The 25356-nt window shown below is 44.0% G+C and overlaps 2 protein-coding genes across 3 annotated transcripts in view; one reads left to right on the top strand and one right to left on the bottom strand.

The window, feature by feature from the left end:
- Tmem39a (transmembrane protein 39A) overlaps positions 1–12320 on the top strand; it is a 30912-nt gene extending 18592 nt beyond the window's left edge. For both annotated transcript variants that reach the window (XM_052158518.1, XM_052158517.1), the window contains exons 5-9: positions 1465–1619; positions 5755–6097; positions 6830–7017; positions 8818–8938; positions 11848–12320. In XM_052158518.1, coding sequence (XP_052014478.1) covers positions 1465–1619; positions 5755–6097; positions 6830–7017; positions 8818–8938; positions 11848–12081 — 1041 coding nt within the window. In that variant the 3' untranslated portion in view covers positions 12082–12320. The remainder of the gene's footprint in view (positions 1–1464; positions 1620–5754; positions 6098–6829; positions 7018–8817; positions 8939–11847) is intronic.
- A 7138-nt stretch (positions 12321–19458) lies between these two features.
- Positions 19459–25356, bottom strand: part of Arhgap31 (Rho GTPase activating protein 31) — a 111611-nt gene continuing 105713 nt past the window's right edge. The window contains exon 12 of the mRNA XM_052158396.1: positions 19459–24893. Coding sequence (XP_052014356.1) covers positions 22503–24893 — 2391 coding nt within the window. The 3' untranslated portion in view covers positions 19459–22502. The remainder of the gene's footprint in view (positions 24894–25356) is intronic.

The raw sequence follows: 25356 nt of genomic DNA, 5'->3' as shown, positions 1-25356 counted from the left end.
CTGATAGCTATGATGTCACTAGAGGAGTTTTAAAGTCCGTTTAATGCTTTCTTCTTTTGAGATGAATGAGGTCTGCTGCGTTGCTCAGACTGACCTCAGTCTCCAGGCCTCAAGCAATTCTGCCTCCATTTTCTAAGTAGCTGGGATGAAGTCATATATATAATCTCACATCCACTTCTCCCTTAATTTCTGCCAACCACTCTACTGAAATGTTTTACTGCACATTAGTGTAGTGTGTAGACTTAAATATGCTAAGTACTAAATGGATATAAAAGAGGGACTTGAAATGCTGTCCTCTAATGTATAATGGTGAATGCAGATCATTTTACTCCTTTTCTGGGTCATAAGACTACTGTTTTGAGTTGGTACCACAGAGGAGGCTAAGACATGAGGATTAGGAGTTTGAGATCAGCTTGGGCTACATAATAAGGCCCTATCTGTAACAGAAAATAATGAAAATGAAAAATCAACAACAGAAAACCTGCTACTTAGATAAGAGTGGGGCTTGCTGATTTCCCTGCACGTTATTCATGATGTCTTTTTCTACCTCATTTTAGAAAAACATGACATTTAAAGCTTCAACTTTTGCCAAAGATGTTTACTTACTATATGTAGTTAGTTTTAAGTATTTGGGATTAAAGGGACATGTTTGAGCAGCTTAGATGAAAAAGAATTAAATATGATAATTATTGTTTCCATGTGTGCAGAAGTTTAAAGGAAACTTAATCTATCAAAAATGTAATTATTTATGTAACTTTAGTAATTTATTAAATATTCATCCAGCAAAAGGTTCAGAAGACAATTCAAATGAGAGATATTGAGGCCCTTGCTGTCTGGTAGGAGAGAGAATAAATAGTCAGTGCCCCTCCATCTTCTGCTCCTTCTTTTTTATGACACTGGGTGTTGAATATAAATCCTCATCTAAGTTGGCCCAAGCTGGCTTTGAAACTCATTCTGTAGCTCAGGCAGCTTTTAAACTTGTGACCTTCCTGCCTTATCATCCAATATAGCTATGATTACAGGCCTTGCCACCTTTCTGTCTTCATCTACATAAGAAAAAGTCATTTGGGAGGTTGTTGAAATCCAGATTCCTTGATTCAGAATCTTGTCGCTTATTTCTGGAATAGAAAGTTGTGAGGTATTGATATGTTAGTAAGCAGCCCGGTGGCCCTCTGTTGACTGGTTCTTGGGCCAACGTTTAAGAAGACTAGGTATAAACAAGGGATACTTGTACAAGCTTACAGGAGGTCTGCATGAGGTATGGAGTGAAAGAAGGAAATAACATGTCTAGAGAAGTCTGAATTCTCAGCTGTTAGGTAGGAAGGTGTGGATGGGCAAATTTTTTATTTTTTTTAAGGCACAGTTTAGTTTTCACCAACTCTAAGGTCTTACTGTAAGGCACATTGCTTTTGATAGGAAGTGTATAACTGTATAAAATGTCCCTTTTGGTGCTTCCACACTCAGGCCACTAAAGCAGGTGCAGCATCCATGGTTCCCTACACAGCCCTGATACTGGCCCGCCTGGTGCTCCTTACGCTGTGTGGATGGGTGCTCTGCTGGACCCTGGTCAATCTCTTCCGAAGCCACTCGGTCCTCAATCTCCTCTTCCTCGGCTATCCGTGAGTATTTCAGTTTTATATTGTATTAACAAGTCTTAGTTATTAGAGTTATGCAAATGATATACTGAAGAGGGAAATGAGGTTCTTCATATACAGAGTAAGAATTTAGAAAATTGGAAGCCAGTAGATATGCCCACTAGGTAATAATTTGTTTTCTAAAGTAAGGTAGCTGGGGGGGGGAGGGGAAGGCATAAACAAAGAGCCTTCTGGGGAAACTGAGAGACTCAGCTGTCCTCCCAGTGGAGACTATTTCAGTTAGCTCTGTTTATCCAGTAAAGGTCTCTAAAGAGGATTCAACCAGCAAGATGGCTAGCAGACTTTTTAATTTAAGTATATAAAGAAGCTTATTGCCAAGCATGTAGCTCATGGCTTTAATCTCAGTACTTGGAAGGAAAATGCTGGTGGAATTTTCTGAGTTCAGGATGAGCCATTGCTTCACAGTCTGCTACCCATCCCCACCCCCCCCCCAAAAAAATCTTAGGAGCTGGAGAGATGGCTCAGCAGTTAAGAACACTTGACTGCTCTTTCGAAGGTCCTGAGTTCAATTCCCAGCAACCACATGGAGGCTCACAACCATCTGTAATGGAATCTGATGCCCTCTTCTGGTGTGTCTGACAGCTACAGTGTACTTACATATAATAAATAAATAAATAAATCTTGTATAATCTACCTTTTATTAAATATTTATGTTTTTTTAAAACCCTCCCCCTGTTTTCACTTTTCAGTTTTCAGTAGCTTATTTAGTCCAAGTTTGACAGCTGAGGCTTTTAACCATATCTTTGCCTGATTTATATTCTTTTCTTCATTCTATTTTCGTTGTAGATAGCTAGAATGATTTTCTTTCCTTTTTTTTTTTTTTCTTTTTTTTTGGTTTTTTGGATTTGGTTTTTTCGAGACAGGGTTTCTCTGTGTAGCCCTGGCTTTCCTGGAACTCACTCTGTAGACCAGGCTGGCCTCGAACTCAGAAATCTGCTTGCCTCTGCCTCCCATAGTGCTGGGATTACAGGCATGCGCCACTACCGCCTGGCTAGAATGATTTTCAAAATGAGAACTTTAGCTGGGTGTGGTGGTTACCTGTAATCCCACCATTTGAAAGGTGGAGGCAGGAGGATCAGTTAAAGGGTCATCCTGGTCTATATATTTTGAGACCATAATTTGAAACATTTAATTGTGTTGTTCTTTTCTTTAAAATCCTTCCTTGAGGACCTGGAGAGATGGCTCAGGGATTAAGAGGACCCTGTGTCAGTTCCTAGAACCTGCCTGGTAGTTCACAACCATCTATAATTCCAGTTTCAGGCAATCTGACCCACTCTTCTGACCTCCATGGGCACTGTAGTGAACTTACATATACACAGGCAAATACATTTGTACATGAAATACATCCTTTAGAAATGCTTTAATGGCTGGGTATGGTGGCACGTGCAAAATCTTGGAATTTGCGAGGCAAAGGCAGGATCTCTGAGTTTGAAGCCAGTTTGGTTTACAAAGCAGGTTCTAGGATAGCCAGGGCAGTTACACAAAGAAACACTGTCTCAAAAAGCAAATAAACAAAAATTTAATGAACCCTTTCTTTTAATATACATAGCCTCCTATGGTCTGATGGTCTCGTCTGCTCCTCATCTTACCTAAGTCAGCCATCGACACCACGTGCTGCCCTACTCAGCTTACATCTACTGCATGTGTGTCGGGGTTACCTGGCAGTCAGGAGGCTCTCCTGATTGAACTGTGTGGGTTCAGACACAAACTTGGGATTAACTAGCTACCAGGATATACATGTAACTTGTGTTCCCCGTGTCTGTTCCTCTAGCAGGCTAGCCTGGTTATATTGACATGAATTTGGCAGAGTATTAAGAGTGTCTTTGTACAAGTTCATTTGAGCTGCTAACTGTACTGTGTTGGCTGACATCTTAATCGTCCCAAATAAGAAAGCCTCATTACTGAGCCCTGCATCACTCACCCACAGGATGAGTGTGAGATGACAAGGAAGTAGAGTCCCTGTCACACTCCTCTGTCCCCTGAGCCCCTCAGTCACTTCTAGATGTCAGCTTGTATTTCAGCAGATTTGTTGTTCCTCAGTGTAAAAGACAGGGTTTTTCGTAGTCTGAACTCACTCTGTAGACCAGGCTAGCCTCCACCTGGCTCTGCCTCCCAAGTTCTGGGATTAAAGACACTCCGCCCACCCCCCACCCACCCCATCCGTGCATGTTTCTGCAACATAGAACTTCGTGAAACTTATAGACAGCACAGTTTTGTACAGAGAGGGTTTTTAATTTGTTTTTGTTTGAGACAGGGTCTCACTGTGTAGTCTGGAATGTACCATGTAGCTAAGGTTGGCCTCAGACTCTTAGCAGTGTAACTGTTTGATTGTTTCAAGTACACAAGTGATTTTTCTACCTGAAGCTTGTGTCTTACTATCCCACCCAAATCCCACTCTCTCAAGGGTACACGTATACATTTTCATATTCACAGTGAATCCTGAAGCTACCACAAACCGCTCTCTCAATTAGTGAATAGTTCATTTTTTCCCCTTCATAGAAAACGAAGAACAAGCATCATTGTTAATTTTGTTATTAAAATGAAATAAATTGCATGTTTTTTACTAGTATTTTTTTGTATCTGAATTGATACCCATCAAGTGACCATTTCCCCCAATATTTAGTTTATATTGTGCAGTTACCTAATGAAGACTTGAATGAGTCTAAGATGCTCATAGCTAAGCGGTGCACAGCCCAGGGTAGCTGTGTACTCAGCACGTATAAGAACTGAGTTTAGCCCTAGATCAAAAGAGAATTGTCAAAAATTCTCTAACAATTCAGTTATTTAGCCAAGTATTATATGTAGAAATCTATTGCACTTCTAGAACTTTTCCATTGATTTATCAAATATTTACTGAGCAACGGCTCTGCTTCATCTATTATCTCAGGCACCAAGGACAAATCAGTGAATTAAGCAGACTTCAACTGCTTCATAGAGTTTAAAATGGTAATGAGGGGAGATAATCCAGGGGACACATCCCATCCCGTCCTCAAATAACAGATCTCTCAGACACACAAGCACAGTCTAGGGAACATAACACGGAAATGAGGGAGGCAGTTGAGTGGACTGATTTAGTCCCGCAGGATTCTCCTGGTTTTGTTATGTACCACCTCCTCCCAGAGAAGCTCCCCACAGCCTGACCGCCTCACCGCATGCACCATGCACACGCTCCGCTATGAACCCTGCATGGAGCAGCCCTAGCCTGCACTTGCAAGCGGCTAGCTACAGAGACATCTCTCTCTGAAGACTGAGTGGAGTGGCTCCCTTCCCCCCTCCCAGCAGCAAGCAGATTTAGACAGTTTATTTTCAGATAATATTCCTAACAAAGAATAGAAAGACTGGTCTGGCCTGAATTGGTTTGGGGTGGATTAGCAGTAAGTCAAACTGTCTTGAAATGAAATTTTTTGGGGAAAATCTACTATTTATCATCTTATGCATAATTTAAAGTATGTAATTAAAGTCATGTGCATTACAGGAAGTGACCTGCACAGCAGAATTATTATGTAACCTAATCTCAACCAAAAGAAAAGCACACTCTCACTGCCTTTCTTTCTTTCTTTCTTTTTTTTTTTTTTAAAGATTTTATTTATTTATTATATGTAAGTACACTGTAGCTGTCTTCAGACACACCAGAAGAGGGCGTCAGATCTCATTATGGATGTTTGTGAGCCACCATGTGGTTGCTGGGATTTGAACTCAGGACCTTTGGAAGAGTAGTCAGTGCTCTTAACCGCTGAGCCACCTCTCCAGCCCCTCTCACTGCCTTTCTTAGTAACTAACTAGTCATCCTTCTGCACCTCCGAGAGAAGCCTGGGCACTGGGCCCTGGCTACCCGTGAGCCTTTATTTCAGTTCTTTGAATAAGAGTCCAAGAACCTGGGAGGCATTCTGGAAAACTGTACTTGATAAAAATGATTGTTTCTACATGTGTGTATGTTGTCATTGGGGCTTTCATGTAATATTCTGTCCTGCACTGTGTATATACTGCTTTTGTAGGAAACAGAGCCCCTGGGGTCCCATTGCCTTGGGTAGAGTACTGTAGTCACATGGTGTGCCGAGGTAGAGATCGGTCTCATCTTCATACTCACTTTGTGTTACAGGTTTGGTGTTTACGTTCCTCTGTACTGTTTCCACCAAGATAGCAGAGCCCATCTTCTTCTCACAGACTATGTGGTTCAGCACCAGGCAGTAGAGGAGGCGGCTTCAAATGTGGGCAGCTTGGCCAGATCCAAGGATTTCCTCTCCTTATTGCTGGAGTCTCTGAAAGAACAGTTTAACAATGCCACGCCCATCCCCACCCACAGCTGCCCCCTCTCTCCTGATCTCATTCGCAATGAAGTAGAATGCCTGAAAGCAGATTTCAACCACAGAATCAAGGAAGTTCTCTTCAACTCCCTCTTCAGTGCCTACTATGTTGCATTTCTCCCACTGTGTTTTGTGAAGGTAAGCAGGTATCCTGCTCTGTGCTCCTTGGATTTGTGTCAATTACATAAACTGGGTGTTTCTTGTTTAATTCCCCTTTTCTCTGTCTCCCCTTTGGCAGCCTGGATGGTGGAGTTCGGCTGCATCTGGAGTGCACTAATACCGCTCCTGGTTGGCGGAGAGGTATTTCCATATATGTGATGCACCCATGGTAGCCCCTCCTTTCTTTCTTCCTTCCTTTTTTTACCCCCCTCCCCCAATATGTTTTTTTAAGTTTCTGGGAAGAGTAAAGATTGAACTTAACATAGAATGATTATGTAGCAGCTTAAGAGAACCAAACTTTCAATAAAATTTAGACTGCTGTGGTTATTAACAGGTTTTCAAAATTTTCCTTGAATTTAACCTAACCATCCAACTAAACTTAATTTATTTCAATAGAAGAGATAAGTGGTCTGGATATTACATTGGGCCATTTTAGTGTCCCCCTTTCACCCATTCAGAAGCACTTCTGCAGCTGGACTTCAGAAGCTTCAGGTCTTCTAGAAAGGAAGCACTTAAACACAATTGCTCTCCCCCTCAGCCCTAACTCGTACTACAGCCAGAAGGTCAGGTTGATTTTGGAGGACTCAGCACGGACAGCAGGACCACCAGTGCATGTTGACTCAGTGTGGCGTTTGTCTGCAGGGCGTGTGTCCACACACCCTTCCTGCCTCTGCCGCTGTGCATGGATCGTTTCTCTATGATCTCTTGCAGAGTACCCAGTATTACGACATGCGCTGGTCATGTGAGCACCTCATTATGGTGTGGATCAATGCCTTTGTCATGCTCACCACGCAGCTGCTCCCATCCAAATACTGTGACTTGCTACACAAGTCAGCTGCTCACCTGGGCAAGTGGCAGAAGTTGGAACATGGATTCTACAGCAATGCTCCACAGCACATGTGAGTAGGGCAGAGGGTAAACCATGGAACACTTCACGACGCTAGTCATGTTTATGTGCTTGTGCCATTCTCGTTGGTTGCTTGCCATAGTACTAAAAAGAATGCAGGGCATTAACTCATTTCCACCACCGTCACCGCTCCTTCTCCAGTGGGGCCACACTTTACTCGGGAGTTCACCCAAATCCAGATAGATTTGGGTATATATGTGTGTGCACATATATGTACATACATATTTTTAACTGTTTTGTAAGACTTAAGGTTTGTCTTCCATCTTCATTTCCACAGCTGAGTAGTTGCTACCTCATCCCACACTTAAACAGCTGGAATTTGCTTTAATTCTTTTTAATTAAGCATATCTGATATAGTCATTTTTCTTGCCTATAGTTATTTTCTTTTCCTCCTAATCTTTGTACTGTTTTTTCTTTCTCCTATTCTTAAATGAAAACTGTCGTGGCTTTATTGTGTACTGTATTAATCATGTCTTTGTATGGCCTCCAGGATTCAAAATGCCTAGCTTCCCAATGCTTTCATTCTGTCAGTCTGAGCCTCCTGTCAGAACTGTCCCTCAGTTTTGAAGCTTCTTCAAATATGCACCCTCTTCACCTTCTTCTCCTTTATAATTAAATATTTCACAATTTCATCCACCAGTTTTCCCTTCACTAACTGGGACAGATTGAGGTGACCTTCCCTTCCCCTCTTCCCCCTCAGAGTTCTCCCTTCAATTATCTGCCTTGATGTCTGATACAGATTAGCACAGGCCTTCAAGCCCAGGAACTGAAAGAGATTGGGCCAGGCTGAAAAGAAACCTGAATGTGGGCAAAGGACAGATTTCAATAACAATTGAAAGTACAGCCCACAGTCCTAGTACTGTACATCTTCAGGCTACTGGTGGCCCGTGGCCATGAGGTGTATCATCACCTCAATGCTGGTAAGTGTGAGCAGGGCCTGTGGAACGTGTTCTAAACTGGGAGAGCTTCAGGGCACTAGAGTCAGTTTTATTTTAACCTGTCTAAGCTGCTGTCCCAGCTCTTATCCTAGGAAACTAACCTTTCCAAAATCAGGAAGTGATGAATTAACTTAGGTTTAAGTGGAACAAAAAAGGTTTAATTTGAAGCTTTCCATCTTTCTGCAATTCCATTACACTGATGCTGGAAAGAAAAAAAACCTTTCTTTTCTTCCCTAATTTCTTTTCCTTAGAGAAACCTCTATAGAAATAAGCCAAGAAAACGGTAAAGAGGAGCGCGCGCGCGTGTGTGTGTGTGTGTGTGTGTGTGTGTGTGTGTGTGTGTGTGTTAGTACTTGTGTTGTCTGTGTTCTCCTGTATGGCTTCTCACATCAGTGAGACACAGCAGGGTGACCCTCTAGGGTGCGATGACACAGCACACGTCTCCTAGTTGGCAGTGTGTTCATTCCTCCTCTGCTCGCCCTGTTCTTGGCTTTCACTTCCTGTGTTAACCTCTTACTGCTCACTTGGGATCCAGATGACAAGCCGCCCTCTTAATACTTTGTCTTCTGGCCTGCTCATGCTTACAAGCCTGTAAATCCTTCAACACCCCACTAACCAGTCACTCAGTAGTTGCCATATATGTGATTTCTTATGATGACTTCACTGTATAGCAGTGAGGTCATCATAACAAATTCTTTCTAATGTCTAAGGCTTTGGCTGTGGATTGTATGTCTAGAGTTCAGGCAGATGAAGCCTTGAATGCTTAATCTATCTTCATAGAAATGTAGCTGGCCTTTCGAACACTGTCTTCCCCAATTCTCGGAATTCTAACAGAGCTTTTCTTTTTCCCATAGTTGGTCAGAAAACACAATATGGCCTCAAGGGGTGTTGGTGCGGCACAGCAGATGTTTATATAGAGCTATGGGGCCTTACAACGTAGCAGTGCCTTCAGATGTATCCCATGCCCGCTTTTATGCAAGTACCATTTTCTTATTTTCAAGCATAATCATAGAAGTGTTAGGAGGCCATTCTGTATGTGTGTAATCACCTAGCACGGTATGTGATGCACAATAGGAAGTTAATAATAATAGGTAATTATTGCTATTATTGTGACATTGACCTTTGATCTCGAGAAATGTCTTTGGAGAGCCAGCTTGACGTTCATATACTGTTGCTTAAAACAGGTAGGCAATTATATGGCTTACTTTTTCACCTGACAGCTTACTTTGTTAATAATAGTTTGGTTTAGAAGTGACTTTCATATGTAGTAGCTGGCCTAGCATGGTGGCATGTGACTGTCATCCTAACACTTGGGAGGTGAAGGCAGAAGGATCAGGAGCTCAAGGAGGTCTTGACTATATCAACCTTGTTCAAAAACAAGCAAACAAGATCTGTACATTAAAGTACTATTTAATATAGTAATAATGGTTTTTTAAAAGTGTTTACCTGTGTTTGAAAGAAATAAAATTTAAAAGAGGAAAAAGTAGTAGGCATTAAGTCCAGCCTCTGTCCTATTTGACTTTATTCCTTGAGTTGTATTCTAAGTAAACTGTTTTCTAGATATTCATCTCTAGGGATCTGGAATATCTGAATTCTAAAAAAAGGGCAGCTGGCTGACCCATTTGGGTAGAGAAAAGGTATATGCAGAGAATAAATTTTAGTCAAAATACCTGGTCTATAGTGTATTACCTTTGAATTCTGTAATAAAATGGAGATTTAAAAATTCTATTTGTTTTTCCTGCCCTTCCCAATTCCTTATGAAAGGACATGGGTTTTCTGGTTACCCAGAGCCCTTGACCTGTATCAAGGGCAAGGTACCTGGAGATATTTGCTAGGGGGAAGAATATGGGAAGAAGGAGAGGGTCTTGAAAAGGAGACAGTAGCTTTTCTTCTGCTCATGAGATTATTTCCTTAAGAGGAAGGGTGGACTCACATCACCGCTCCGTGGCATTTCATTTCTCCATAGGCATTTAATTCAACCAGTGGAGTCTCTAGGGTATCGTGAATGAATTATTTTGGCTGGTGCAATCCCTTTAAGCTATTACAGCTTTCTTGTTCATGTTGGATAGCTGAAAAATCAAGCCAAATTCGTATTAGAAAGATGAATTAATTGTTGGTTTTGCATAGGTAAATCACTACTTCTCAAAAGCCCTAGTGCTACCCCGTATACATTATCTGTAACAGTGATTGGGTCTCTCTTCTCAATCAGAATCCCTGGAGGAGACCGTGAATTTAGAACATTTTTGTGAAGTGAGAGCATTCAAATTCATTTAAAACCTATTTGCCTAGGAAGGCAGCTCACATCAGTAATCCTAGCACTTGGGGAGGTAAAGGCAGGAGGATCAAGACTTTCCAGGTTAGCCTTTAGCCACGAGAGGGAGACTCTGCAGGTTTTCAAAAACCCCAATAAATTTAATTTAATAAATAAAGCCTGCATTAGCACTAGCTGTTACTAGTTACTGTTAAAATGTTTCTTATGACTTGCTCAGTTTCTGGGTTGCTGGTACAGTTAACTACACTTTACTGTAGAATCTGAAAGAGCTTTCTTAATCTTCGTAGAACAGTAATTCTGAACCAATTTTATACATGGTGTCGCTGAATATCTTAATAAAGTTCAAGTTAAAGTTTTTGTCCCCTGAGGACTGTTCTGAGAAACTCAGTGTCCTTGAGAGCAGCCCTGGCAGGTTCATGTCAGTCTCAAATTTAAGCTCCTAGACAGAACTTCCATCCAAATTAGTAACTGTGAACCAAACTGGTCTTCATCTGAATTTAGGACTGTATGGTTACATGTTATATTGCAGTCTGTGTCTCTATAGTTAAAGTACCTTTTTATTAATACAAATTCTTATTAATAATTTTTATTATTAAGCGAATAATAAAGCAAAAGAAGATGAAAATAAGAGGCCCTTTTTTAATCTGGCTCTAATGCCTGCCCCTCTCCCATCCTTCCCTTTACCTTGTCTTTGTCTGCCTGATTTTTTCATATTCGGGGAAAGGAAAAAGGGCACAGCAGAAATAAGTGGGGTAGATAAAGTTGGTAGACAGTTTAAAGGGGAATCATGACACCTTTGTAGCTGGGTGAGGCGGCTGCAATAGGAAATAAGACTCATAACCCTGCGTGCAGAGGGCCGGGCAGTGACTGTCGGCACCAGCTAGCACAGGCCACAGAACCAGATCCTTTGCAAAACAAAATCAGACTCTTATATTAAGTCCTAAGCTAAAATGATTTTTAATTATTTTATAAGTCAGAAGTAACATACACATATAATTTAAATATATATGTTAAAATATCTTTATAATATTTAAATTAGATAATATTTTTAAATATATATATATTTCTAGACAAGGTTTTTCTGTGTAGTCCTGGCTGTCCTGGAACTCATTCTGTAGGCCAGACTGGCCTCGAACTCAGGAATCCGTTTGCCTCTGCCTCCCAAGTGCTGGGATTAAAGACATGCACCACCACTGCCCTGCTTAAATGTACATTTTAGAGTAGTTACATTTTAGAGTAGTTACATCGCAGTTCTAATTCTTTGGTTGGTGTTACAAAGTCTAAAATATTTCCATGTGGTCCTTTTACCATTCTGGTCTTAGATAAATATTCTCTAGAATAGCTTAGATAAAATACATCTGTGATACCATGTTAGGAAAATCTTATTATACATAATCATTGTATTTTAGAGGCATTGCAGTAAGATTTACTTTGTTGTTCATGAGCAAAAGAAGGATTCTAGATAACTGCAGCAAGGATAGTTGGCCACGGAATATGCAGATTTACTTAGTCTTGGGTATGTGCACTTATAATTATGCAGTTGTTTTAGGACATGAATTAAGTAACTTTACTTTCCCCCCCAAATCACATGTGTCTTTTACCTTCCTCCCAGTTCCTGTTTCATCGCCCGTTAAGAGTGCTGAACCTGCTTATCCTCATTGAAGGCAGCGTCGTCGTCTACCAGCTGTATTCCTTGCTGCGCTCGGAGAAGTGGAACCACACGCTCTCCATGGCGCTCGTTCTGTTCTGCAACTACTATGTTTTATTTAAGCTCCTCCGGGACAGAATCGTCTTAGGCAGGGCATACTCCTACCCCCTCAACAGTTACGAACTCAAGGCCAACTAAGCTGCCTCTCAACAATGAGGGAGAACTCAGATAAAAATATTTTCATACGATCTATTTTTTCTTGCGATTTTTATAAATATTTAAGATATTTTATATTTTGTATACTATTATGTTTTGAAAGTTGGGAAGGGCAAGGGATATTAAATGTATCCATAAAAAGATGATGTTATCTTTCATGTGTTAGTATATTTGAATATTATACATGAGAGGTTGCCCCTTCAGTAAAAGATTGACTTGTTCGTCTGGCTCTGGAGTAGCATTCACTTAGGAACATGTTTTGCGTATCACTTGACACGGTGTCTTTGGTGTGTCTCTTTTCTTTCTAGTCTTTTTTGTTATCTTTCGTTCTTCTCCTGGCCATAATTATTGCTGTAGAAAAGCAAATCCAACAAACAGACAGACTTGCTCTCCGGCCCCCTTGCCTGCTTACTTAGCTGGCTAATAATACTGTATAAGTGCAGCAGAGAGAGTTCAAGCCTGGGCCCGGGCTCCTGCCTCCTGGGAGGAGGCCCTTCAAACGATCTGCTGATCTGCTCTTGTGACACTTTAATCTCACCTGCTGATCTAGCCTGATCTTTCAGGCTTTCACTTCCAGCGACTTTTTTACTCTTAGTTATGTATAATAATGCTTTTCAAAGACAGGGCGTGTTTGGGATGCCCACACTCACGAGGGAGAAGCTGAGTGTAACTGCCTTGTGGATCACTAGAGTGTGGGAGATGGAACCTGTCCGCTGACTGGAAGAACAGGCAAGCCCTCAGCAAGGCAGCCTTCGGGCACTCTAGCTGCCATCGCTGTACAGTGGCATTTGGAGTTGTGAGGGGAGGAAACATATAAGAAGTTGCTGCTTTGTCTCAGGATTTGATCTGTAGTCAAAATTTGTGTTTTAAATTCATACTCAACGGCCAAAGATGCAGCATCATATTAGCATACGCGGTTCACACGCACGAGGTCTGACTTGTTCCCCAGCAGTGCAGAAGAGAAGTAAACAGTCGTCATGTCAGCACCTTCATGTTTGTGAGCTTTACCCTGCTAGGTCCCATGGCCCATGCTCTTCAACTTCCTGTTGTAGAGGACCGAAACCAGACTGGCCTGTTTTCTGTGCTGGGCTCAGATGTTTAGACTTTGAAGCTTTGGATGATACAAATATGAGTTGTAAAGCAAAAAGAGCAACCTTGTAGTTCAAAAGCTTAAATCACAAAACAATTCTTGAGGCATTCTCCAAAGGAAAGAGTGCAACAAAGAAGCACACTGTAGAAAGAGTGCAACAAGAAACAACACTGTAGGAATGTGCGTGCATAGCTGCCTACCTTCATGGTGCAGCTAGCTGGGGCTTGCTTAGTGCGATGGTGCAGCTAGCTGGGGCTTGCTTAGTGCGATGGTGCAGCTAGCCCGGGCATGCTTAGTGTGATGCAGATACTGCCTCTCGTGCTTAGCATTGGGGAAATGCAAAGGCTTACCCTGCAGAGATATGTGTCATTTAGTCAGCAAGGCTGTATGCCGTGTTTCTGGTAGAAATGGCGAGTGCAGTAGAGAGAAATCGGCAAGGAGACAATTAGCAGGAATGGCCCATTAAAGGCGAATTTTAAATGGTAGAGCAGGTTTGTTTTTGTTTTTTTCTTCTTCCCCTTTTAGAAAAGGTCTCACTGTCACAACTCTTACATCAGTCTCTGGAATGAAATGTTACACGTGTGTATCACCATGGCTAACTAAGGAGATTGTTTGTTTGAGACAGGTGTAGCCCTGGTTATCCTGGAACTCAATAGACAAGGCTGGCCTTGACTCGGCTCCATCTGCTTCTGCCTCCTGAATTAAAGGTGTGCGCCACCACGCCTGGCTGAGATGATCCTAAAGTTAGAATCTTATGAAGTTGCCCAGGCTGACCTTGACTTACCCAGTAGTAGTAGTAGTAGTAGTAGTAGTAGTAGTAGTAGTAGGACTTACCCAGTAGTAGTAGTAGTAGTAGTAGTTGTTGTAGTTGTGGTGGTGTGTATGTATGTATATGTGAGTGTATATGCAAAAAAACCACTCATGCAATTTTTAAAAAGATGAGTCTATCTTCTCTAATATATATATGTATATATATATATGTATGTATGTGTATATATATATATATATATATATATATATATATATATATATATACACACACACACACACTCACACCTTACTACATTTAGTTTAAGAAATTATTTTGAATGCAGGTGCCTGTGGAGGCCAGAAGCATTGGATAGCTTGGAGCTGGAGTAACAGGTATGTGTCCTGTCTGGGTGTTTGGACCTGAACTCAGACCCTCTGGAAGAGGAGTAAATTCTCTTAACTCCTGAGTCATCTCTCTAAGCCCTTTGTGACTGTATGTACGCAAGTAAATGTGTCCTTGGAAGTCAGAGAACAGCTTTTGGGGATTCTAACTTTATTCAGATTTGTGGATTGAAATCAAGTGGCTAGTGTCTTTACTCACTGAACCATCAGCCCTAGGATGTGATTTTTCAGCAAAGGGCAGACACAACAAGATAAAGCTATGTGTTACGGCCATAGTGAACATACAGCTAACATTGTGCCAGAGTTGTATCTCTGTCCTCTGTGAGAAACCAGGGATTTCAAACTCAAAATTGACAGGCTTGGCAGCAAATTCCTTTATATCTACTAAGCTGGCCCAAGAACTACTTTTTATAGCAGTAAGGGCTTTGGCTTTAGGCGGGAATAAGTTTGTGCTCTGGAAGAGAAAAGCAAATCAAAAGATTGGTGGTGTGTTATCTTTCTTGCTCTTTAAATTGGCTCAGCCTAAGGTGATTGTGAGGAAAGGGGCAGGGAAGCTGCCATCTTGCTGGGCTTTCCTTAGGATCTTGAAGGTTTGCTTCTCATAGCTAACAGCTAGGTCCAGTGGCACATGGCTGTAAACTCGGCACTTGGGACTGTGTTGGAGAAGGATGAGCTTGGGGTGGGTAGGGCGCATAGTGATTCTGTCTCAGCAGCAAGGAAAGCTCCCAAATTGGTCTTTGTGTTCAGAAATAGAGAAGATAGACTCAGCATTTTAAAAGTAAGTTATCTTATGTGCTTGAGTGTTTTGTTTGCACATATGTCTGTGCAGAGAGTACCTGATACCCATGGAAACCAGACAGGGCATTGGATCGCCTAGGAACTGAGTTATAAATACTTATAAACACCCATATGTGTGCTGGGAATTGAACCCAGGTCCCCTGGAAGAACAGTCAGTGTTCTTAATCACTGAGCCATCTCTCTAGCCCCCTAGGTTGGTTTTATAAACATGATGAGCCCCTGTTAAGAGCTGGTTTGTCTGAATTCTGAAGGTGTGGCACAAAAAGCAGCCACCAGGCAGGACAAGTGAATGGAAGTGTTAAAGCCAAGTGTGGCATACATCTGTCACCCTAGTACTCAGGAGTCTGAGGCAGAAGGATGACAGGTTTGATAATGGTGCTGTTAGAATAGTGGGCCACACATTGGTAATCTTGCACAAATGGCATAAACTAGTAAGAACAGAAGGTTCTAGAAAGAAGAAAGAAACTTAGGATAGCAGAATATGGGGTATGAAGTAATCTTACATGTAACCCTAGAAGCACATACATGGTCGGGAATCAGTAGAAGCCATGATGGTTCGGTGGTAAAGGCACTTGCCATCAAGCCTGACAATTCCCCAAATCTACAAGGTAGAAGGAGAGACCGGACATCTGCAAGTTGTCCTCTGACCTCCACATGCACACTTTGGCACCCAACACGGTCCTCCCCAGCCGCTCCCCACACTAAGTTAAAGTGGGTGGAAACTAAAGAGCTAAACACAGATAGTCCTGGTGAGTCAAGCCTGAAACCCTGACGCTTAGGAATGAAGCCAAGCCAGTGAGACAGCCGAGGCCTGGTTGACTAGAGTGAGTTCAAGACTGGTCTGGAGAAGTTAGAGACATCCTGTCCCCAAACCAAGTGGCGAGATGCCACAATGGTGGTATAGGGAATGGTGTCACTAACACACCTGGTTTTGATTCTTGGACCTTGTGGTGAAGAGAACTGACTCCCAAAAAAATTCTCTTGATCTCCATGAATGCCTCAAATCCATCATGCGTACCCACACAATAAATGTAATTTTTAAAAATTGAGAATTAAAGGGCTGCAGAGTTGGCTCAGCCATTAAGAGCACTCGTGGCTCTTGTAGAGGGCCCGGATTTGACTCCCAGCCCTCACATGGTTGGTGGCTCACATTCATAACTCCAGTTTCAGGATACCTGGCAGGCACCTTCTGGACTCCTGGGGTATGCATAGTACACATTCAGGCAAAAGAACTGCAAAGAGGATCTAGACGTCAGTGGTAAAGTGCTTGCCCGGCATATAAGAGGCCCCAGTAATGCCCAAGAAAATGAGAACCAAGAATAATTATCACAGGGATCCTGGTGGCTATTCCTTGAGAACCATGAAGTTCCCAGTGCTGGGTAGAAAGAAATGGAGCCTGGACATTTAATGCCAAGCCTACGACATTGAGTACGTAGACTACATCATGCCTAAAGAACAGTAAATCAAAACAGCTGGGACCGTGTGTTTTGACAGTGATGGTATTTTGTATGAAACATGAAGAAGCAATGGTGCAGGAACCGGAGTGAGAAGCTGGATCTTTTGTAAAAGTCTGGTGGAATAGAAAGAAACGTACTTTTTAGAAGTTTTAGTCTATGTGCCTCCCACATCCCAAGCCCCACCTATTTACGTGTGGTGATATATTCCAGGATAGGAAATGTTGGCGTAACCCTTTCTAGCACTGTGTGACCACTCAGTCCTTAGGTTGGGGCCTGGCTCAGTGGGCAAACCCCTCAGTGTGCAAATTCAGATACCCAGCACGCACATAAAAGCTGCACGGGCGTGTCAAGCCTATCTTTAACACCAGCACTTCGAGGTGTGTGGCCTCCACACACACTGTAAACATGCACAGGTGAACACACCACATAGTCCACCTGCACTGTCTGGTTTGGTGTTTCAACTTGACACGGGCTGGAGTTATCACAGAGAAAGGAGCTTCAGTTGGGGAAGTGCCTCCATGAGATCCAGCTGTGGGGCATTTTCTCAATTAGTGATTAACTGGGAAGGGCCCCTTATGGGGCCCTTTAAGAACACCTTTGGGCTGGTGTTCTTAGGTTCTATAAGAGAGCAAGCTGAGCAAGCCAGGGAAGCAAGCCAGTAAGGAACATCCCTCTATGGCCTCTGCATCAGCTCCTGCTTCCTGACCTGCTTGAATTCCAGTCATGACTTCCTTTAGTGATGAACAACAACATGGAAGTGTAAGATGAATAAACCCTTTCTTCCCCAACTTGCTTCTTGGGCATGATGTTTGTGCAGGAATTGAAACCCTGACTAAGACACCACCCTCAAATCAAAAGCCCTTAATTATTCAAGCAATAGGGAAACAACCTGCACCTATGCGGTAGGCTCATAGTCCTTAAGCTACAGAGTTCCTTGAAGCCATCAGCTGTCTTCTGTTTTTTCCATTACAAGTTGTCCTTGGCACAGGATGTCAACTTATTCTGGCTATTTTGGTTAAATGACTGGCTAAGAGGGTGAAGTTTCAAACAGTTGATGATGAAGATATTTAAAAAAAAAAAAAAAAAGCTTGTAGAAGCTAGATATGGTCACTCAAACAAGAAATCTTGTCACTTGGGAGGCTGAAGCAGGAGGATTGTTGCAAGTTAATGGTCAGGCTGACCCACAGAGTGAGACTTTATAAGTTTGCTTCTTCTGTAAAAAAAAAAAAAAAAAAAAAAAAAATGCTGTGTTTGGGTGTTTTGTCTGCAAGTGGGTCTGTGCTCCATGTGTGTGCCTGGTGAGGCCAGATGAGGGCATGGATCTCCTAGCACTGGAGTTGCAGACAGTTGCGAGCCCCCTGCTGGATGCTAGGAATCTACCCAGGTCCTCTACAAGCACAGCCAGTGCTCTTCACTGCTGAGCCATCTCCCCAGCTACCTGTATCATCATTTTTTAAAAATGTAAAACCAAGATTTATGGAAGATGTGAAATCTGACCTTGAGGTCACAAACAGCAACAGCAAAAGTGATGTCTCACAGGACAAAGCAGAACTATGAGTCTGATACCATGACTTACTTTTCTGTGTGTTGGTCTTGGTGGCCCCATGTCCTCTAACCAATAGTTTCATCCCAAGAATTATATTATATATGATTTATTAGAGTACATTTTAAAGCATAACAATCTTTTAGTTACACTTAGAGGTCTCTATGGGTAGCTTTAATATATTTTTTAATGAATAGAAAACATTTTGATTCTATCTTTGCCAACATTTGTAGAGTTCAAAAACAGCTTGCAATCAACCACGCGGCTGCCAACAGGGGCCTTTGAAAAAAGTGCTTTACTCTGCAGGATTCTCAGCCAGGGAGTACAATGGCATTACATTGAGTCAAAGCATCAGGGTTCATCCAGTCATGCACATGACTGAACTCATGGCTTCTTAAATTAGCTTCCTCATCTTTGACCCACATTGAAACGACTCCCTGCCTGGCCTGTGTACCTCAAGCTAAGTGATCCGTGCCAATTATTTTACATGGCTGGGACTGGCACTGGGTTTGGCCAATCACCCTTCTCCCCCTCCTCTTGCCTACAAAGGTGCATTTGCTCCCAACCCTGTTTGTCTAGGAAAGATGCTGGTAAAGGGGAGCGTATTCTTTGTCACTGCACATTTTGAGCTGGCCTTCCTCTCTGAAGCCTGAAATTAAACTCTGGGATAGCAGACCCTAAGATGCATGTTGTTATCAAGTAGGGCCAGTTTTGGTAGAAGGCAGTTCCAATCCATCTAAGCAGGAACTGGACCTACTAGAAACTTTTCCCATTCCAATTCTACACAAACAAATCATATTCTCCAGGGCTTCTGAAGGTAGGGAGAGCCCAGCAGACACACAACTTACCAACTTAATTTCGGCCAAACATGATTGCTGTGTGCCTAACACTACATGCAATTGACAGTTCATCTTTGGCCTATGTGTGACTTCATCAACAGCTGAAATGAAATCATTTTCTGGGTGACCAAAGTCTCTCCAATCCTTTCTTAAAGTGTGTGGAATCAGATCCTTCTTGGTTTCCAAGTAGACATCCAACAGTTAGGCCTTACAACCAAGGAGAGCCATGTAAACCATCAGAAACACTTTGTCTTCCCTTTGATCTTTAAAAACAAAGTTCTTGCTGGGCAGTGGTGGCGCACGCCTGTAATCCCAGCACTTGGGAGGCAGAGGCAGGCGGATTTCTGAGTTCGAGGCCAGCCTGGTCTACAGAGTGAGTTCCAGGACAGCCAGGGCTATACAGAGAAACCCTGTCTTGAAAAAAACCAAATCCAAAAAACCTAAAAACAAAACAAAAAAACAAAGTTCTCAACACCCAAGTATCTCACTTATATATTTTATTGGATTGGCAACTCTGCTTAATTAGAATATTTATTAGTAGGTCATTTGAATACTGCCAACAGTCTAGTGAAGGTGCTAGCTGCCGCTTCTGGCCTCTGCTTGGGGTCTAATGGAGACTCCCTCCCTGCTCCAGTGGTTTCAGGCTGCTTGATTTGTCCCCTTTCTCTTTGTTAGACCACGCTCAACAGTGTGGGAATGCTAAGGTACCCAGTGCCCTGTCACCAATCTCTGGATAGGTACTTGGTGAGGATGCTGACATACATAATTTTAGTGGCTCCAGAATCTGTAAATCGAACTTGGGCAATATTTTGAATTTTACGCCTTGGATTAAGCTAGTATTTCATAGCGAGGTCTTGGTCTCAGTTCTTTCGTATTCTAAGAATAGAGAATAAAAACCCAAATGCTCTTTCTCCAGTCCATTTTGGCAAAAAAGGGAAAAAATAGTCTGAGAGGACTATTTTGTAAATAAATATGGATTGTTATCTTAAGCAAAGACAATATGCCAAAAAAGTGTACGTGTACATATTTCATTTGAACTTCAGTCTTTGAGCTACCCCATTTTGTGGACTGTCGGTCACTCTGAAGACCGGTTCTACTGTTCTTTTTGGCACATCAGCAGGTCCTGACAACAGTGGTACTTCTCCCTGACCCTGGATGGAAGCAGAGTGATTCTCACTTGGCTATTTCTCAGGGGTCCAACATGAGAGCCCTCAGTGGTAGCCAAATGGTGACCCCAGAATGTTGAGAAACAATGTCTTTGTCATGAAGTGGGATTTTATGAGCGCCAGGTTCACCCAGCGCACTAAATTTACGACCACGTGTGTGACAGTTGATAGAGGACTGCACTGGAGAGGCAGGACACTGAGATGGTGAAGATTCCAAGTCCTTCTGGAATTGACTGACTGGGAAAAAAACCGAAGGAAGGAGTATTTCCAAACAGGTGACAGTGGGTTCTGGACACACCCAGATGTCTGCTCTCCCGAAGGTGAAGTCATACGTGAATGGTGTGTAAGGGAACATGGCAGTCATTTTGAAATCAGCCCTCAGAATTTAAGTCACCTGTCGGGGTGTGAACGATTGCTTCTCTGTCTCGCTGCCAATAAAAATACATCCTAGCAGTACTAGGAGCAGTCTTTAAGTAGTCTCAGCGTTTCATTTGGTACTTGACTCTTTTCCTTTCACATTCTAACTGGAGCAAGTCTTTATCAAAGCATACAAGTATACCGAGCCTGACACCAAGCTTGTCCACCATATTTCTTGATAAGGCAGGAATGCACTTCTCAAATCTCCACACCGTGTTTCGTCACCTTTCATGGCTAGGGGGAAATGCTGTGTCCTAAGATTTCTTGTTGGTTGACGTTTCAGTTTTTGTTGGTCCAGTGCCTTTCTCAGCTAATGAGAAAGCAAAGACTGAAGGCCTATTAACTGCTCCCCTTGTTCCTCATGTGGGGTCACTCTCATTAGCTGACTCTAGGTATCTTTGCCCCAGCCACTGGCAAAAAAAAAACAAAAACAAAAACAAAAAACCAAAAAACCAAGGGTAAGATTTCAAACCCTTAAGGTTTATCAGAAAAGGAACAGGAAGCACGAGATCTGCAATAGGGCATCGCTTCTACATGGCCACTGGAGATGACTTCAGCTTAGCCCCTTACCCAGTCCAGTCCAGTGCTGGCTTTGTGGGGTCAGCCCAGAGACGCTGCTAGTCTTCAGAGAGACTTGTGCAATGACTGAGTGTCTGGCCAGCTCAGCCAGGCTGGAATCTGAGAAGTGCCCCATTAAGCCTTTGAGGGGAAGCACCAGAAACCTTCCAGCAGGTGTAAGGGACGTCAGATAGGTTTATCGCATCTGCTCGCGACCAGACAAGAGTCTGCGCAAGTCTGAGCACCTAGGATGGCGGCCATGGGGAATAGAGACGGAGGCGTCTCAAATCTGCCCTTGAGGAAAGGTGAGAGGAGAAAGGGAGGGAGCCATTGGCTAAAGGCAATGCTTTGCTGAGGACAGGGACAGATGGGGCTCCTCCTTCCCTCTTTACCCATCCTGCTGGGCCCAGGCTAGAGAACGAAGGTGAGCTGGAACTTCCCATTTAATGCCTCACCATCAGGTCTGTAATGGAGTTGTGCCTCCCTCGATGGTTTGTGGCACCTGGATTCTGGAACTAATAGGAGAGCAGACACGTCATTCCTGCATGCCTATAGGTCTTGCAGCCCTCGGCTCAGCACTCAGTCTGCCTAGCTACTGGATTTGTTAATCAGAGTTCAGCACAGTGGCAGGTGGAGTCACAGCAAAGCCCACACCAAGAAGCATTTGTAGGTGGGAGCAGTCTGGGGCTTTGCTCTTGAGCACGGATGCCGACTTTCTTTGCTGATTCACGGATCACCTTGGACAGGTCTGCAGCAATCCCAGGGAAAGAGTGCAAGGAAGTTCCCCTACCTGGAGATCTCGGGTGCATGTTAGTTTGCATTTTCAGATCTGCTTCTATTTGGGGGTAGGGGTGGGGGGGGAAGTAAATACAACTTTACAAAGCTTATTAAAAACTGCTCTAAAGGAACAAATGCTTTAAAGAATGTAAAAAAAGCACAAAGAAGCCTCCAATCAAAACAGGAAGATTTTCCTGACTCAGGAATAAAAAATTCTTTCTTTCAAGGGGTCCTATCACAGGAAGCTCTTGAGAGTAAAAGACAATGGTAATGGAGGAGTAATCTGACTCGAATATGAGCCCAATTTCCATCGTAGGCAGGCGAGCATTCCATCTTCTTCCCCTGCCTACCCTTCCCCACTTGCTCATGTGGACTTCCTTAAACTTCACTCTTCGGTCCTTGTCTTGACCACTCTTCTAGCAAATGGACTCATGCACGGTCAAAGACAAAGAAAGGAGACGTGGGGAGAGAGGGGGAGAGAGAGGAGGTGGTCAGAGGCAAATATAAGCCCAAATTTTGATAGCTTGTGCCTGGAGAATGGCTGGTTGATCCTGTAAGGAGCAGATGAACCCGACAGGTTTGCAGACACCAGCAGGTCAGCGGGTCTCATTCTATCTGCCTCCCGCTTCTTCCATCCAGAATCACGGATCTCCGCTGGGGCTGGTAAAAACAGCTCGTTGAAGTCTCTAGTCTTTGGCCATTCTTCGGGATGGTCATTTTATTCCTAAGCGTCACCCCTTCTGGTGTGACCCATGTGTTTTCCGCCAGTTCTCCACAGAGAAGGCCAGGGGAAACTGTCTGAGTAGGGCTTCTGATAGGGGACAGTAGGACCTTGGAATCGATCACCGTGGGTGAGGAAGGTAGGTGGTCCATGATGGGGAATAAGATTAGGCTCTGAGGTCTTCCTGGCCTTGACCTGTGGAAAGATTTAGGAGCCCCAGTTGCTCGCTCCTGTTTTGAAGAAAGAAGGTTGTCTCCTGATGGCTCTGTCTCTGATGTGCGTTTTCTGCACTGCACCATTGCATCCTGTGTAGAGACCAGAGTGGATACACCTGGTTCTGGAGAGCAGAAGGACCCCTCATACATGCAGGACGTAGTGCCGGTGTTCCCCCGGGATGTAGAGGCACCTGTCTCTTGCTTTGGTTGTTGTTCCTCTGGGCTTTCCAGGGAGGAGGGAGAATCATCTTTGGTGGGTTTCTGAGGGGTCTCGGGGGTTGAACCAGGCTCTTCCTGGCTTCTCTCCAGAGGCTGAACCCCTCCTTCCCCTGTGCTCTGAGACGGCAGGGGCTGTGGGATCTGTGTGTATTGTATCTTGGGCGGGATGACAGGGACTGCCTTGGCCTGACACATTTTGACCATGAAGGAGGTTCTCACAGCTGACACGCTCACGGGAGCCGAGTTCCGGCGGCCTGTCAGGGCGTGGGCAACAATGTCCAGGTCCTGCGTGTCCTGGGAATTCCAGGGGGCTGCTTTACAGTGAGAGGAGCTCATCCAGGTGACCTTGGTGTCTCCTAGTTCAGAGAGCTCTATTCCAGGGGAACTAAAGGAAGCCCCATTCTCAAGCCGGAAAAGGTCAGCGATCGGAGAGGCAGAGTCCAGGTTGAGGGAAGAGGGCCTATGTTTCCCTTTTGAGGGCCCACACTCAGGGTTCTTAAGCTGTAACTGTAGAGGCTGCTCCCCAGGTGAGGTGCCGTCTTGAGCCCTAGGTGAACTCTCCTTGCTGCTATCTGGCCCGGGGACATCACTGTGTTTTATCTGAGGGTTGCTAAGTTCCAGTTGTGGCTCTGGTTCCTTTCCCTCTGCTAAGCTGATGAAGTTGGTTTCGACTGGTTTGGGTTGTGTACCAGATGATCCCTTCTGGCTGGGAAGAACCTCTAACCCTTTCAGGCCAGAGGACTCTCTGAAGGCTTTTAGGGCTTTCTCTTCCAGTCGGGCAGTCTTGGTCCTGGCTGCCGGGGGCTGTAGAGGCTCATAGTTCCTCTCTGTTTCAAGATTGGCACAACTGCTGGAGAAGGGAGCCTCAAGAGTCCAGTGGCTCTTTCCAGTGGTTTTACTATCTAGAGAATGGCTCTGGCGAAGGCTGGGCCTGTGGCGAAGCCTCCTCTCTAATCGGTGGCCCTGGGAGCCTTGCATCTGCGACTCCTGAACTTCTTTCAAGGTGGGAGAGTGAAGGGGACTGGTCACCCACTGGGGTTCCTCCCAAGGTTCTACCATCTCCAGGCCATGCTGGCCAGTGTCCGTCCCAGTGTCATCTTCGTCACAGTCTGAAGGCTCTTGTGCTGACTGGGGAGCACCTCCCTCTTCTTGTGGGATGACTTCAACCTCTTTTGTTGGGCTTGGAAGATCAGGGCCTGTGTTCTCAGGAACAGCATGCTTTGCATTTTGCGTCTCATTTGGGCTTGCAATAGCTTCCTCTCTCTGACAGAGGCCAGGGATGCCAGGGCTGTCTTTGGGGTTTGACTGCTCTGTGTAGACATCTGTCCTGGAATCCCAGGATGCATCTTCTCTGTCAGGACCTTCCTTTGACAGCAAGATATCAACCTCCTCCTCCAGAGGAGTTGGAGGAGGAGGGGAAGGAGGAAGAGGGGGAGAGAGATTTCTTGGGCCTCCTATCTCTATCCTAGCTGGAGACGATACCTTCTCAAACAGAAGTATTTCCAGAGGTGCTAGACTGGCCGGGTCTGGGCTGAGCGCCTGCTCAGACTCTGACTCAAGGAGGCTGCAGACTGGTTCCAGCTTCTCTCTATTGATGAGGACGGCAGCTTCCTGTATGCTCTGATTGTCTGAGTCCCTAGGCCACACCTCCAGGGGAGCAGAGCTACTAGGTAAGCTCCCAGGGGCCTCTGGGAAGGGAAGTGGGGCTGGGCTTGACTCAGTCATCGGGCTTGTCTTCTGAACAGGGGGTGGCAACGATGAGAACTCCTCCTCTGATTCAATGATTTTCAGTTCCTGTTGAATCTCAGGCCAGATCAAGGCCTGAGCCAGGTCATCTTCATCCTGAAAAACAAGAAGACATAAATTACTTTAGCGCCCAGAACTCTGGGTAATGTTGTCTGCCAAGATTCCCGTGAGCACGAAGGGAATCGAGTAGTTGCCGGTACTCTGGTCAATAAAGGAGGCAGCCTCAGTAATATCCATGGCTGTCTGAACGCCCAGCACATGCCATGAAATACGTCTTCCTGTTTAACTTTTTTTTTTTTTTTTCCGAGACAGGGTTTCTCTGTATAGCCTTGGCTGTCCTGGAACTCACTCTGTAGATCAGGCTGGCCCCGAACTCAGAAATCCGCCTGCCTCTGCTTCCCAAGTGCTAGGATTAAAGGTGTGCGCCACCACTGCCCGGCTCCTGTTTAACCTTTTCAACACCCTAGGAGACAATACTGGGCTAGTCGAATAGATTAATTACCTAAATCACAGAGCTGTAGATAGGATGGAGATCCAGTCCTGCCCACAGTAGAACATG

The sequence above is a fragment of the Apodemus sylvaticus genome, chromosome 15, assembly GCF_947179515.1.
Source record: "Apodemus sylvaticus chromosome 15, mApoSyl1.1, whole genome shotgun sequence".
In the NCBI taxonomy this organism is placed as follows: Eukaryota; Metazoa; Chordata; class Mammalia; order Rodentia; family Muridae; genus Apodemus; species Apodemus sylvaticus.
Note: the sequence above shows the minus strand (reverse complement) of the source record. Positions and strands in the feature narration are given on the sequence as shown.